At 39.1% G+C, this 16,035-nt stretch overlaps 2 protein-coding genes across 3 annotated transcripts in view; one reads left to right on the plus strand and one right to left on the minus strand.

Moving 5' to 3' along the window:
• LOC128877117 (UBA-like domain-containing protein 2) overlaps window positions 1–4,513 on the plus strand; it is a 23,602-nt gene extending 19,089 nt beyond the window's left edge. For both annotated transcript variants that reach the window (XM_054124140.1, XM_054124139.1), the window contains 2 exons: window positions 369–462; window positions 1,590–4,513. In XM_054124140.1, the coding sequence (XP_053980115.1) occupies window positions 369–462; window positions 1,590–1,741 (246 nt within the window). In that variant the 3' untranslated portion in view covers window positions 1,742–4,513. The remainder of the gene's footprint in view (window positions 1–368; window positions 463–1,589) is intronic.
• Window positions 4,514–4,578: 65 nt separating this feature from the next.
• On the minus strand, window positions 4,579–12,427 carry LOC128877110 (1-phosphatidylinositol 3-phosphate 5-kinase). The gene is made up of 14 exons (XM_054124127.1): window positions 12,187–12,427; window positions 11,802–12,013; window positions 11,471–11,660; window positions 11,158–11,395; window positions 10,856–11,062; window positions 10,578–10,789; window positions 10,176–10,518; window positions 9,751–10,111; window positions 9,408–9,678; window positions 6,634–9,340; window positions 5,995–6,548; window positions 5,539–5,871; window positions 5,196–5,357; window positions 4,579–5,129 (listed from the first exon to the last, which is right to left on the minus strand). The coding sequence occupies exons 1-14, from the start codon at window positions 12,299–12,301 to the stop codon at window positions 4,933–4,935; spliced, it is 6,102 nt and encodes a 2,033-aa protein (XP_053980102.1). The 5' UTR covers window positions 12,302–12,427; the 3' UTR covers window positions 4,579–4,932.
• Between the last annotated feature and the right edge of the window lie 3,608 nt (window positions 12,428–16,035).

The raw sequence follows: 16,035 nt of genomic DNA on the forward strand, positions 1-16,035 counted from the left end.
GATGCATAGAGGTGACTTTAATCGAGTACATAATTGCACATCAATAAGTTTGTAATCGCGTCAGTAAACGTGACGATGTAACAATAATCGGCGTGTAAAATCTGTGCAATCTTATGCCCAGTAAAGGAACACGCGAAAGAGGTTGATTGCGGGTATCGATCCACGAACGGAGAATCTATGTTTGCGACTGTACAGTCATGCGCCCTGGTCTCTCGACCTAAATAATCATACACGCGATCCACACGGGAACGTAAACAAACACTGTTATAAGAGTTGTACTTACTACCGTTATATATGTTATAAGACAACGTATGAATGATATTTATCGATACTTTCGAGAAGTCATAAAACGTACGTTTCTTTCATAGATAACGCCATGCAACACACCGGCCACACCGCCAAATTTCCCTGACGCGCTTCTCGCGTTCTCCAAAATGTCCGCAGGAGAGAAAACTCCCTCGGGTAAGTTTCACTCCAATTACTTGTGCGCTAGCTTTTACATTCGACAACGATCCGATTCCTATTTCGGTCCGTCGTTTTATTACTTACATTCTAGTTAGTTTTTGTATTTTTATTCTAACAGTAACATTAATTTTACGTTTGTGAAACAGGTAACCGCTTCGTCGATGTTTGCATTGTAATCTTTATTATGATTTTATCTTCACCATGCTGTTTTCCCTCCAACGAGGAGCTACATAGTCGCGTTCCTTTTGCGCATACTAATCGATTTCGTAGAACGTAGAAAAACATTCTTGCAGTACGTAAACGTTAACCGTTGCATTGTAACTACTGCTTCGCAGCCCTTTGTGCTCCACTTAGAACTTTGAATAAGTCATCCAGCCACTGTTTATGCTTTTCTTCATTCTTTTCCATCGATTTTCGATATTGGCCTCATTCGTGTCCCATGGTATCGTTTCTGAAACTAATTTCAATTTACATTACTATCAAAATATCAGCTACGTGTTTCGAATCGTGCAAATGTGTAAAAGTTGAAAAAGTTATTATTAATAACGTTTGGACAATATGTTCAAAAGAAATTTCTTTTCGCCATCTTAGACCTCTAGACAAAACACTGGCCTTGGTATCTGAAAATAAAACGACCTCGGAGAAACTTGTTTTCGCGTTTACTATGTTCAACATTCTCCTTGACGGTTCTTTATTCACGTCTATAAGCATCAGTCATATTTAAGTCATCCTATTTAAACAGTCCACGCTATACATCCAGAAATTGCACTCACGACAGTGCTTGTTTAGTAGCGATTCACTCACAGTTCAAACATCATTCAACAACGTCTGCGAACCAAACACACCCTCGATCATGGCGTCGACGTATCGAATTAACTCCGTAGGTTTTCGATGCTTACTGTTGTAGACCTATAGAAGCATAAACAGTAGTTGGATGAATCGATTCCTTTCTAAGTACATCCAAGATTTATTTAAACGTAACGAAAGCTGATAAGTACCCTCAAAGACTCCAATCGGTGAAAGTGCTAGAAAGGGGTGAAGCATGCTTCATCGTTTGTTTATCGCACGGGACGACCGCGAATCCAGGTAAACCACTAAACTCGAAATTCGTTGTACCGTTGCAGGGATGTCCCCGAGTCAGAATGGATTGCATCAAAACTCGATGCAAACGGGGACGACGGCACAGCATCACGGTGGACGGTGTAGCGTGACCGGGAACGCGCAACAACAGACGCAGAATCAACAACAATTTGGCTTAGGCGAGCCGCAGAGATAAAAGAAACTGGTCACTCGGCGGACTCCGTGCGCGTGATCCCGAGGTCGCTATGCGATATGCACGTTAACGGCGTTTAAAACGGGGATGCGTAGGTTTCACGGAAAAAATCGTATGCTCCCCAAAAAGAGTTTACGCGTCTGTGGCGACACGAGCGATTATTACCCGAGATTCGCACGCGCTCGTATCCTCATCCCCAAAAAGGACGTATGCTTTCCTGAAAAGCGCGCGCGCACATACATACATACACACACAAACACACATACACATCGTGGAAAAGTTAGGATTTATTTAGTGTGCGCGTGTGCCGATAGAAAGAAGCGATCTCCGTGAAAAAACGGTCCATCGTATCGAAACAAAGGTGTATATGGATCTCTAGTAGCCGGTCACGACCCTCGATTGTTTGTTATTTCTTTGATGGTGCATCAAATGTCAAATCTTGTGATCGACGAGCCTCTTGGACCTCTCGTATACCTTTTTTCTTCCGTCGATATATACGTGTAACGGGTATGTCAGGGTGATATACGCAGAACGCGAGAGCAGAGGCTGCAAAGACTATTATTTTTATTTTTTTTTTTTTGTTCTTCTCTCCTTTGAACGCGCTGGGACGGTAGTTCCTACAATTATGAAAGACAGCGATACTCCTTTAGCGTTTATAAAAGAAAACTTGCGAGAAGACGAGCTTCGGTGTAGACGGTTACTTTTTAATGGGCTTTCTCGCATGGCGACGATGACTTAGAAATTGTGGAGGTTCTCGGTAGATGGTTTCTTGGTAAGATGATTAATAGTTTAGCAGGCATTGAATGTTAAGGTTGAATGTCTTGACTAACGTAAAGTACTACTCCAAAATGAATTTGTAGAGGTAGAGAGCTTCTGAATTTCAAGTACTGTCACTGTGCGAAAGTGCATTATAAAGCGAGCGTTACATCGAAGTGTCCCTCCTTGTTAGTATGCGTCCAGAATGCCGCTTGATTGTAAATGAGTAGCGAGAAGCCTCCTCCACCGTCCCGGGTATCTTCCTCGTTGTTTCTCGATCTACAGACTCGCGGCTAGATAGGAAACATTTGCGGTTTCGCACCGCGGAAGTCAATGAGAAATTTAATACCACTTCCACACACCATAGTACAAAAAATTGCCGGCACTGGATAGCGCTTAGCGATGATGAAGATTAGTATTTCTAATTTTGTTACAGCAGAGCCCAGAGATATTGCGATTGTAACACGATATTCTATTTAAGGTCGAGTACGAAGCAGCCGAAAAACTCAATGGAATACTTGTTACCCTATTTCTAAAATAACGATACAACTTGATTTCAGAGATTGATATGGAATTCGATATTATCGGTATCGTTTTATAACAATAACATCTAAATCAGTGTTGAGCATAACGTAATACATGATTATTGATTACTAGTTTAACGGTAAACCGAGCTCTGAATGATTCCAAATTACTGATTAATCTGACAATGAAATAAAAGTAATCGCAAACTAACCACAACTCAACTTTGTTGTAGACAAAAGCAAAGTTATTCGTGCGACGAATAAAAAGAAGAAAGACAAGAGGCTAATCATTAGTAACCATGAAACTATCAGGAATATAATGTAAAAAAATTGTAAAAAGAAATTTATCGACTATGTAATGTCCATTCGGTATATTTATGTGAAATTATATTGTTCGAGAAACTATACATTTTTTTTAGCCATCATTCACGATAGAGAGATGACTCGCTCGGATGGTATCCAGTGTAGGTCATTTTTGTTTTCTACAGGGAAAAATAAAGCAGTGGAGCCATATTAGCTAAGCTGTTTCATCGTCAATTGAATTTACAAAATACGAATTACGAATAATGTTTTCGTACCGCCTGTTTTACGTGTGTACTTCTTGTACGGCAGCTTGTGTAATTCACCCACTATGTATAATTCAGTATAGGATACAAATGGTTTCTCATTCGGTTACCTTTGTTACAGTACGGCTAATCGATAACGTACAACCGAAGTATATATTTTCATTTCTCGCTCAAACGATTGTTTTTTTCCACGACAACGTATTTAATCTCACAGCGCATCTATGAATCATATTTAGTTTGAGAGACAGTGTGAAAGAAAATATTGTCAATGAATGATAGTTATCCAATGATGAAGCTTCGCTGTGAAAATATCTATCGGAAATTCAATTAATCGATCACAATCTTATAAATTGTTTGCCTGCAATTTGTAATCGTAGCCTCGAGAGATGCAGTCAAGGGACACCGATCAACTATAACCTAATTTTCACAGATGGAATAGTTCAAATATTCAAATTTCGGCTGCAGCTTCATCACTATGTATTCATTTATGTAAATACGACAGAAATTACGATCATACAGAATTTAGTATGACGAAGTGTTTTTCTGTAAGGTGTACGCTTTAATATCTTCCTTGTGTTTGTAACGTATGGATCAGTGTTCCGTAATCTCTTTATTGCAAGATATAGTTTACGTGCTATACTTTGTTGTTGTGACCTGATTGTAAAATGTGTAAATGTACTAAAATAATATTGGCGTGATACGATATTTTTTTTTAAATATTTTTCGTTTGCCCATAGGGACATGAAAATTTCGGAACACTGGTCTTAACTATTATGAAAATACTATTACGTTAAAACTCATTATTATTATTATTATTATTATTATAATATTATTATTGTTTATTTGACTATCAATAATAATAAATAATGTTCATGTACATAATTCTGAAAAAATAATCTAAATAAAACATTAATAATGGTGCTTTCATAGATTTCTATATAATTTTATGTAACTCGCTCATTTTAACCATCTATAATTTGAGCTTAAATAGAGATTTATTTGTAAAGTTTATTATAAACTTAGTATATACATGTAATACAACAATTAATGTGCTGATGAGTATAAACAGAAATGACGTGGTTTAAATATTTATCGTAGCATAAATTAAAGGATTGAAACTATACAATGGAACGTCGCGACATGACAAAGTTAACTTATTTTCATCACTTCATTACAAAATGCTGCAATGTACTGGTAATTTCATAAAATATTAATATACAGTACGTATCTCTATACGCAACACTGTTCGCTACATGTGAGTCAATTGCATAGAAAATATATGTACAATGTTTTCGGTATAGAATATCTGTGAAAAATTGAAAATTTCATTTTTCGGAAATTATGTCTTTTACGTTTCAACACCTTTACCTAAACCGGACCATCTGTCCGGTACAGGTAAGAAGTATCGATGCATAGCTGCTATGAAACGGGCTCGATATTCTTCTGGTGATATTATTGTTGGTAATTTTCCTTGACCACCCAATATGCCTGATTTTTTCACCATCGTTTCTAATTTCTTGTCCCATGTGAATGTTCGTATGTAATCTACAAACACGATATAATTCAAAAAAAGACATTTCGTGCCTTAAGAAAAATGATCGTGCAACTTACCGATTATACCTAATACGAGTTCATCGGAATTTGGCTCCAAACCAACCAGCAACGAATAATCCATTACAGAATTATCAGCCAGGAACTTCGTGTCTTGTTCAATGGCTCTGTTTAAAACTGCTTTAGAATGCGATCTAATGTATAGGGGCGAATCGCAGCTCACTACAAATGCAATTTATCTTGTTATCGGTTCGTAACTTCGGTATGAAAAATATTAACTGTACATCATTCGCCTGGGTCTTTTTAATCACGATTAAACAAGCTGTCTGAACAAAATAGACTCAGGTGAATGATGGGAACCCGAAAAATAACGTGTCTGATGGAAGCTTGACACGATACTAACTGTTCAATAAATTTTCATCGAGCAGCACTAGTTCTCCTTCGTGACACGTGTCGACGGGATTTACTAGCCGATTTCTCACCGAACCTTTCAAATCGAATTTGTCCGTTATCGTTCTATTATAAAATAAATTCTCCATCACAAGCACGCTAGTGCGAAGCGCGGCATTTGTCGTATTATTTTTAAACGATACTCTGTAAACACCGACTATCTTTCCTAACAATGTCGGTTGTTTAGTTTGTTGACATTTCTCCATATACGAAAAGTAATTTGGTGCAAAATCGAGAAATATTTGCATCTCCATTCTAGACATCTCTTTTATGATGAACCTGTCATCTGTAAAGAGAGGGTTCAAATTTTATGAAAAAAATTCATACCACTGTAACGAAAAGCATTAGGCTATACCAACAGTTTGGGACAACCTAATATAATTTCCCGTATCGTATGATAATTATTTACCTCGACTTTTACAAAAAGCGCTCCCACTCTTTCCACCCCTCGCGGCCCATTGCACGCTTCGACTCATGCTCCTTGTGAATCCATCCTCTCCAAACGTTAAAACGCTGTCTCTGAGAGCAGCGAACTGCGCAGCGTAATATATTCTACAATAGAAATTGGTGGTCGCGTCGTTAAACTGAACCTCGATATAATTTTGCTGCTTTGTAGCTTTCTTATCTTCGTCTGTCGGCTCGGACGTCGTTGCCAGACTTTGAGCACTGAAATCCATATTCGAGACACCCTTATCGGAGTCTATGGGACTCGCTGGGTTCGGGCTATTCCCTCTGAAAAACGATAAAACGGACGGACGCTTAAATTCTCCGGATTGCATCAGGTCGGGAAGACTCTCTTTATTTTCGGGGAATTTGCGCTTGTTCAATGGGCTAGGATTCAAATCTGGCCCCTTCGTCGTTCGCATTAACTCGTGTAACGCGTGTTTATAGTCGTGCGAGTCCAGCGCGTGTGCAATTATAGATGAAGGTTCCGATTCGAACACCACTATCGGTACGACCGATCTGTAAAATGAAAATATCTTTGTACGTAGAGTAATTAACAAATATGATTATTATGCGTTTTCTCTGTGGTAGAAAAATATCCTACCCAAGAGGTAACAAATGATGCTCCAAAGATCCCAAAGGATTCGGTATCGGTTGTGTTACAGGAACGGAAGGCAATAATTGCGATAAAATAGTTTTCTTCTTTTTTTTCTTATCCGGCATATCTTCTACAGTGAGTGGCAACACGTCGGAATGCGACCTCTGATGCATTCTCGGGGATCCCTGAATGACGACGATGTCCTCAGGATTATTATATTCTAAGATTTCGTTGTCTGAACTTTCTACGCCTTCCGTCCCTTGTATATCATTTTGCGCAGCTGTGATAGCGTCGATGGCATTGTAATCCGCCGACATGGGGCTCAAATCTTCGATTTGGGATTCCGATGCGGTATCTTCTGTGATATACCCATCCGTGTCGATGATACTGTTGCTTCCAGCCGTTAACGATCGTTCGGTAAACCGTCGTGGTCGTTCGTCCTTCTTTTTCACGGACATCTCTAAAATCTTCACGTTCCATGTGAACACAACTTCCGATATCAATCGCTTTAGTATGACAATCCCGTCTTCGATTCTAAACATTAAAGCTTGGACCTGTTTCTCCGACACCTTCCCTTCGAGCTTCTTATTTTCTAATGTCGGCGACGTTAATTTTAGTTGAATCTCATCTATTTTGTTCTTGAAATACTGCTGATCTTTGGTTAATTGCTGCTTGGCAGCGTTTACGCTATCCATATCCATTTGCAAAGACGTTATCTTCTCTCGTATCATAGAAAAAACTTCGTCGCCCTTTAACGCCAAGCTCTTCATCTCTTCGATCACGTCTGCGTGTTGTTTCGGATCGTAGATAATGTTTATCAGAGGCGGCGGCAGGGAAATCTCCCATTGCGATATCTTCGTATACTTGAACACGGCCAGCATGTTTTTCTTGGTGAAGTATTGATAATGATCGTGATGAAGCAAATGCTGACAAGTGTCCGTGCCACGTCTGACGTAAGCACTCCCGTGGAAACGTAATTCCAAGTATTTGGCAAAGGACAGCGACCAGGTGTCGTCTGACATCGGTACTACGGGAGAAACGCTTTTACATCTCATGCATTTGCTCCACATCAGAATTTGATTCGTGTCTTCTTGGGCGAACGGCTCGGAGTTCATTTCATTTAAATTGATATGTATGCACCCACCGTCGTGAGCGAATCGTCGAACGTGATGAGCAATTTGTGCTCGACAGGCCTGAGCTGGACACTTGTACTCGGACGTTAAGCAGTAACGTTCTAAAAAACGTCCGAGCGCTATGTCGTTTCTTCCATACAAATCCATGTTAACGACCCACGGATTCACGCAGAACGCCGGTGTATCGTTACCAGTATGCGAAAAGCTGCAAAACGACACAGATAGGCGCTGATGACTAGCTGGATCTAAACAATCAGGCCACGTAGGCGTTTGATCGTTAACTTCGGTCTGCATTAGAATTTGTTGTTTCTCCGATAAAACGTTATTCGTTGGGTATAGTCGGCTGCCACACGCTCTAAAATTAGCCAATAAAGTTTGTACTTCACGACTGTCTACATCCGTGGTTAACCTTGCTTGAACAAACGGATGCTGAGGCTTTAGTTTTAACTTCATCAATGGATTTTCTATCCCGCTCTGATCTACGGACGCGCTGCTCGTTTTAACCTCTTTCACTTTGTCCAAGAATTGGTCAGAATAGTAGATTTCCCTCGGAAAGAAACTTCGCAACACGCAATTCCTTCCTGTTTCGGTTTCCAAGTACGGTATGGAAAACTTTAAATAAGGCGAGACAGTTAGTATAGTTCCCTCCAGCGCTTTCTTAAATTTATTCAATAGTGGTAAATCAGCGACGCTTAAATGCTGACCGTTTGGACTAGTTCGATTGAAAACGTCTTCATCATCTTCGTTTAAATACTGATGCAGAGGATCGCTCTGATCGCTAATAGATTCTCCGTAAATACGTTTCTCCTCCGAAGGGACTTTATCTTTTACTTTTGGCTTCTCCGTTTCTTCTTCAATTTCTTTGTTTGCCTTTTCGCTAACTTTACCGCTAAACAATTCCATGGTGCTATTTTGATCTTTGCTGCAGTCTGTACCAAGTCCAGAAGTACTATTTAGACTATCGTTACTATTCGATGTTTTACTCGTTGAACAATTCTCGGAACTTCTTGAATCAATCACGGAAGACTTTGTTTTAGACTTGAATAATTTTAAAGTGTCGTAAGGATCGGAATCTTCGGTTAACATGGAGGATATTTGTTTAACCGAGTTCGAACTTAACCTATTTTCGGTGTAGTAAGTTTGATCTGTTAGTTTATCTTTCAGAGGTGTACTTCTATTAGCTGGAAACTCCAGTTCTATGCTTTGCTTATCGCTCGATGTACTTCCAGAATCTATTTGAACTTTTGATACTCTCAAAATTTCCATGCTATCTGCACAATCTCCCGGATCGTTTTCTTCGCTTGTTTTGGCGTGCAATACTTTATTAGTTTCTTCAAAATCTGTAGAATCTTTATTCGATGTTTCATCCAAAAATGAATTGTCTTTGGGAGACGGCGGCCTTGCAAATTCATCCATAAGAAATGACTTTTCAAGACGCCATGAGTAAGCAGCGAAAATCATCATCGAAGTGACATTTTTCACTTTCTTCAATTCTGCTTGAGGACCGCCTCGTAATAAGATCGTAGACCCCAGATGTGGATTTGCACATCCCTCGAAATACATCAATGTTTTAACTCCATCTGAAAGAATCGCCAAGTTCCATACCACAAATATAAAAACAACATATCAGGATCTTCGATTACTCACTTTTTTCGCACGAGAAATTTCGCAAGTAAAACTTTTTGCATGTACCGAGCATATACCTTACACGTATGTGCGCGTCGATGGTATTGACAATATTAGCACCCGTGCATCGTGCGACTCTTTCCAAAACACTAAGTTTTACATTCAAAACAAGTGTTACGCCACATTCTCTGAGTCTGTCCTGTGCTAATCTCGATACAGATCGATGTACGAGTACAACATCTGGACCAAGAGCGGTAATCCTAGCAACTGTATGACCTAAATACTGATTCTCCTGTGAATTAAATATTTTCGTTACGATACAAGCTGCTGACATCGCTCGCGAGTTAATAAATTTTATTCGTACTTGTAACATTACTGGTTCTAAGCTCAATAGTTTTCCTTCGACGCGTTGATACATAAGCCCACACTGAAGTAACAGTATTTTTGGATGAGCTATCATCGCATTCATTCCCCTGTGGGCAACGTTTTTGGTGCAAACGACACCGGATACGATCTCACAGTCGTCTCTATTACCGCCTGGACATTTTTTTATCTGAACATATTGTCGAATATCCAGATCATCGACATTATGATTTAAGTCTGGCCTAACAAAGTCGACAATTTGATGGGCAATAGGAAGTATTATTTCTGACCAAGTTTGCGACAAGCCTTCTTTATTAAGAAGTTGCTTAATTAACGAATCTTCGTGTTGCTTATACGCGGATCTATAATTACGTGTATGTTAGTATAAATTGCCATTATTTTCATTAATATATGCGTAGTACTTACGTTAAACACTCGTACGCATGTAGTTCGCCTAATACAGTTCTAAGGTTTGACGGTTTGTGCCAACCGTTTCTTTCTTTAAATTCTTGTACCTGTAGTGTGTCGTTCAGAAGATCATCAGCAATTTTAAAGTTACATGTATGTGATGTTACTGTGGCTTCCTTTTGTTCGATTACACCATCGCTACTATCTACAGAAATCGTAGTTAAATCCTCCGATGTAGGTCTTTTTAACGTAACGGTAGACGATTCTAAATTTAAATCTAAATAAAAACTTGAACTAGATGATGGTAAACGCCCAGTAGTTTGTTGCACCGAATTCGAAGGTTTTGTTTCACTTTCAGAATCTGAAATTAATTTGCATAGATGTATGTCTTCTCATATAAAATATTATAGTAAATATTACCAGTTGTCGAATCATGCTGTGGAATTGTTTTCACCCATGCAGGTTCTTGTGCGTCACATGTAGTTTGAGTTTCACTCAAGTCTATACTTTGTATATGAGATAATTTGACTGGTTTGAATATAGATGTTGTATCGCTAAACACGTTGTCGGCAATGACTGGTTCGATAAAACCTGCTTCTAGCAATGCCTGCCCTATAGCAGTAGCCTGCACACTAAAAAACCATCATGATTTAATATTTTATCATAATGCACGTCTCGTTTTTCTATTCTATTCGTACCGAGTAGCTGCTTTATTTTGTGCTATCATCCAATTCACTAATTCGCTAGCTAAAAAGCAGTTGTGATAACTTTTCAGTCTAATTCTGTGCGTTTGTAAAAGAATCGCTTGGCTCGATCTAAATAACTCTTCGTAAACCATTCTTAAAGAAGCTGAGTTTTGTAAGGCTAGAGAACGCTCCTGAGACGTTAAGTAACTATTTGCTGATCTGGAAAAATAGTTTTTTTTTTTTTTTTGTAAATTCCAGCATATATATAGAGCACGAAATTTGTTAAAAAGACAAATTGGATAAAAAAATTATACCTTCCTGTAGCATATTTTTCTTCCATGTATCCCACGCTTGGTTTTCTACAGATAGAAGTTTCATCCTCTACAGTTTCATTCTCACATTTTTGTGTAGTAGGTGGTGGATCGCTTCCATATTTAACTTGAAGGTCTTCCTGCAATGCTTTTAAATCTGCTGACAGATCGCTCCTCATATCCGACGATTGTAAATAGGATAAAACTACTTTGCAACAATATGTACAAACTCTAAGATCCCCTTTAACCAAAGTTTAGTTATCATTACACATCCAAGCAATAAATAATAATGAATATGCATCCGATATTTTCCTACCAGTGCATCCCATGATTTTTCCAGTGATCTGATCAGAGCAACACTTTGAACAAAATATTTGACCACAAACACGACAGTGATGTCTTCTGCGAAATGTTGTAAATCTTTCTCCACATTCGTAGCATTGCTTGCTTACACTGTCTGGCATCCAATAGCTTCTTAATTGAGAGTCTTTGTAAGAGCATAAGTTCTATATTTGGAGAGTAATAATATAATATATATAATAGACCACCGATATACTTCATTATTCAACTATTCAGAGGATCTCAAATATGTTTGCATGATGTATAGTTTATACTAATATCTATAGAACAAGTAAAAGATGACTTACATTACTTTTCTGAGCTACAATGTTACTAATACGTTTCAAGACATTCGGTAAACTTCTGCCTTCGTGGGTATCTAATGGAAAGTTCATTACGCTAGAGATATCATCCTCCGGTGTTTCCTCTGTGCTTTCAGATTGTTTCCATGACTCTGAATCAGAGGAGCTTTGTTTCTCATTACTAGAAGACACTGTAGAATCATCAACGTTTTGAGCACCTAAACATTAAATACTATACAGCGCAAGGACTTTGTTGTTTCCTAAATACTTTCACTATATATTAATGACAAATACACTAACAGATATCGAGTGAACCACGAATAATACTTTTTAACTACAGACACAACATTTTCCATAACATTCAAACATGATATAGAAGAGAATATCTTACTTCTAGTGAAGTTGAAGAACTTGGAAAATAAGGAAGCAACGACAGGTTGACTCTCTTCGGGGCTTAACGGGGCGAACTCCGTAAGCTTAGACGGTGAATTCATATTTTTATTCATTTTGTCTGATGCTATCTTCCTATGAACATCTTTAATATAATCCTTCACGAGAGGCCGTCTTCGCACCTGCTCCGGTAAATACAAACAAAAAAGTTTTCGACGGAAACGTCAGATGATTATGCCACTACAGACGACGTCGTCTGTAATGCTATCTATCTTATCATGTTATGTCTGTATCCCTACAGATGGCAGTGCGTTGTCCAAAACAGGGCATTAATCACCAGTTTTTTTAAAGAAAAATCTCTTATCATACATTAAAATAATATATATTTTCTTAATATTCAACAGTCTCGGAATTTAGTAGGAATTGTATTAATATTTAGTAGGGTGGATGAAAATGTGTGTGTGAATGTACATGGTATTTAAGACATTGTTGTTATAGATTAAAAGAAGTATTGTCCACTTGTGGAATCAGATAAGCGAATCTGCGATAGGATTAGGAGTCGATTGTTTGATTGTTTAGTATGTTATTATTTAGAGTGTTCTGAGTCAATGTTTTCATTAATAGTATTCTACTCTTATTTTCAGGTGAGATCATCTCATATCATCTTTCATAGCCTGTTTCAGTAGGTATTTCGTGAAAGGAGAATAATGTATAATAATTTTTGTGTATTTATTACTGATTAATCTTTCCATATTTGTTGCATCTCTGATTCATCTCGTCAAACGAAATTCCTATAAACTCTTGCCGGGTCTGATTCGAGAGAAAGACAATCGACACCTCAGCATATCAGTTCTTCTACTCTCTGCATCCCGTTGATAGAGCCAATATCGAACTGGATTGGGAATCATTAGTCCTCAGGGGCTGTAGCGGTGTTTTATTAAGCTATAGTACGGGCTTAGCAACCCCGTGGTACCCGAGCTATAGGGGAGCCCAGTGGGCCCCAATAGATGAGGAGTAAGAGCTTTGAGAATGTTCAAAAGAACATCATATCAAAATATCAAAAGGATGCTTTATATCTGCTAAAAATCTGCACAGTTGCATAAAAGGCAATGAAGCAATCCCGAGGTACCCGAGCTAGAAGAGGGCCAATATATGAGAAGTAAGAGCTTTGAAACCGTTCAAAAGAACATCCTTTATAACAAAAGGATGCTTTATATCTGGTAAAAATCTGTACAGTTGCATAAAAGGCAAGGAAGAACTCGGTCGATGCTTCTCGTACGTAAGATTTTCTCCAGCGTGGATAACAAAAAGAATATTTGCTGTGACAAAAAAAAACCAAGTGACACGATACAAGATTAGAAAAGTACGTATGAATATTCTCTTACGAAAGGACCGTTTCTAGGCCGCTTTAATTTCACAGTCGACTAAGGATATGGAAATAAGATGCACGTTCGTCAGTAATATCCAACAGGATTTCCATTAAGAAACACGAGAAATTGAATGTTGAATCGTTGATCCTTTGACATTGAAATGCAACGACCGATCGCATAATTATCAATATTACCATACGCAAGAGTTGTTCGCGCATCGTAGCGTATTAAATGCGGATTTTCCGCGTAACTAAATTCTATCGGGGGTCATTCACCGATTTCTCGATAAGATGAAACACGTGTACATTGAATCAGGATGTAATTAACAGTTGTTTACGTTTAGAGAGGATTGATTAACCGATGAATAGGCTATCATTTTTTTAACGCTATTAAATTTAAACTTCCGTTTATGAAATGGAATGATTCGTATTTTTAGTATAAACGAAAATAGGTTTAGTTCGATGACCAAAACGCATCGTTCAAACGCACTCGGTATCGCGTATGATCGTCCTAGATGGAGTGTGAACGTAGCCTAAAGGTTGGAGTCAAACGCGTTCGGGACAAGCGGGCAGACAGGCGGGCAGACAGAAGCTGGAGCACCTGTCTGTCCCTCCACTTCTTCTGTACGGCAAAAGAGGGGCCAAGGCACTTGGATACCCCGTACCGCGGTTCAGTACCTCGTGCACGCTCACGCTGATAAGACCTTATTCTAATCACCCGTCACCTGGCGTCGATAGTCGTGCGCGGACCTCTTACGCGATCTCACGGCACCGTTTGACGCAATTTCTTTCTTCCTCTATACGAGCTGCGTATCGTACACGTATTCTACCTTGCCCTCTCGCAATTCTCTCTCTTTCTCTCTTCCACCCGCGTGATTCGCAAACTGACGTGGCCAGTGGTACTTTCATGCAGCGGGATCGCGTCGCCGATCCGGGAATCTCCCCGATCCGGATCCCTCGATCTCATCGAGCACGCCAGCTCGTCTCTGTTTCTCTTCTTGTTCCGTCGAACGCATACGTAATTACCCAGACCGTTTATATATCCAGCCATCGTTCAATAGCCACGTACAGTCAACGGTACGAATATAGTGACTTCGGAGATACCGCAGGGTGCCAAGAACAGTAGCGTCCTTGACTCCAGGGTGCCACCGATTCGCAACTTGGAGGAATTCTTTTCGGGTGATAGACCTTAGACACACATTCATTGTGAGATGGAAAATGTGTTCGTTTTTATTTTACCTTTTCGCTGCGGCACATTACCAGCGAACGATCCCTGTGCGCGCGACGATAATCGGTTGTGAGTCCTCGAGGGGAACTATACGAGCCATGGCCTACTTATGGATAGGATGTTACCGTGAGATTTAAATATTTGGGAAAAGCATAGTAGTATTCGTCTTTTTACTTCGGTATATAGGTATAGAAGGCATCCGTAATTGGCAAAGGGTTAATCATACATCGATCGTTTGCAGCGAAAGGGCTGAAGCATCATCCAATAATTGATCATTCTCGTCGAAAACAAAGTCTCGTGTCATGTATTGATATAGTTGAATTGGAAGAATTTGGGTGCCGATTGGTTCATTTGCTACGTATAACTTTAGCTGAATTTTCACGCGTTTATTGTAGGATGAAAAATGAATTTTTCGTAACTAGGTTCTGAAGAAGAATGGTATTCGGCAAGTAAATAGATTCGTACTACAAAGCTGATAGTATAGTAAGTATACTATACTATAGATAGTAAGATAGTATAGCAGTAGAAGTAAACGTGTGTGTAGTAGTAGGTAAACCAAATCTACTTCTAGCGTCAGACGTGCCTGACCCAAACAGCTAAATCTACTTCTACCGTCAGACGCGTCTGACCCAATCAGCTAAATCTACTTCCTCTAACATCCACTTCCTCTAACATCCACTTCCTCTAATTTTATTTTAACGTGAAATATTAATTAATTATATTACAAACCAGACTCCAATTTTTATCGAACAAATTAGACATCAATTTTTATCTTTTATTCGTTATTCGAGATTTTTCATCCAGGTAAGAGTTCTGCTCAATCGGGTCCGCAGTGAACAGACCCCGTACCTCGTAAGGGAAACCCATTTAGCGGCTTGCACCCAACAAGAATATCGCTTTACAACCCCTCTCGAAACTGGCTTAACCCCTTCGGATCTGAATTTTTTTTCGTTGGGGAAAAAGAATATTCTTCGCATGCCTCGAGTTACTCGCGGGTCCGATGGAAGTACTTGAATTAAAAAGTAACGTTCTTTTTTCTCGATTTAAACGGATATTTTGAGGAACTGATCTTCGACGTAAATCGAAGGTTAGTCGAAGGAATAGGTCTGGGTTGGATTAGGTTATTTATATATGTACCGTCGACTGTACGTGTTCGTGAAACGCATGTATCGAACAGATAGGATGTATGCGTCTTCCTATCCCTGCGCTTTCCTATCCCTCGTCGTGTTAGCAACGGTCTTGGGGAATCGTGA

Source organism: Hylaeus volcanicus, chromosome 5 (assembly GCF_026283585.1).
Source record: "Hylaeus volcanicus isolate JK05 chromosome 5, UHH_iyHylVolc1.0_haploid, whole genome shotgun sequence".
NCBI lineage: Eukaryota > Metazoa > Arthropoda > Insecta > Hymenoptera > Colletidae > Hylaeus > Hylaeus volcanicus.

Coding starts and splice junctions, on each gene's coding strand:
- LOC128877110 (XM_054124127.1), bottom strand. CDS start 12,301: ATGAATAAAAATATGAATTCACCGTCTAAGCTTACGGAGTTCGCCCCG. Junction 12,014..12,186: donor GTTCTTCAACTTCACTAGAA/GTAAGATATTCT, acceptor TTTAATGTTTAG/GTGCTCAAAACGTTGATGAT. Junction 9,341..9,407: donor AAATTTCTCGTGCGAAAAAA/GTGAGTAATCGA, acceptor CGATTCTTTCAG/ATGGAGTTAAAACATTGATG.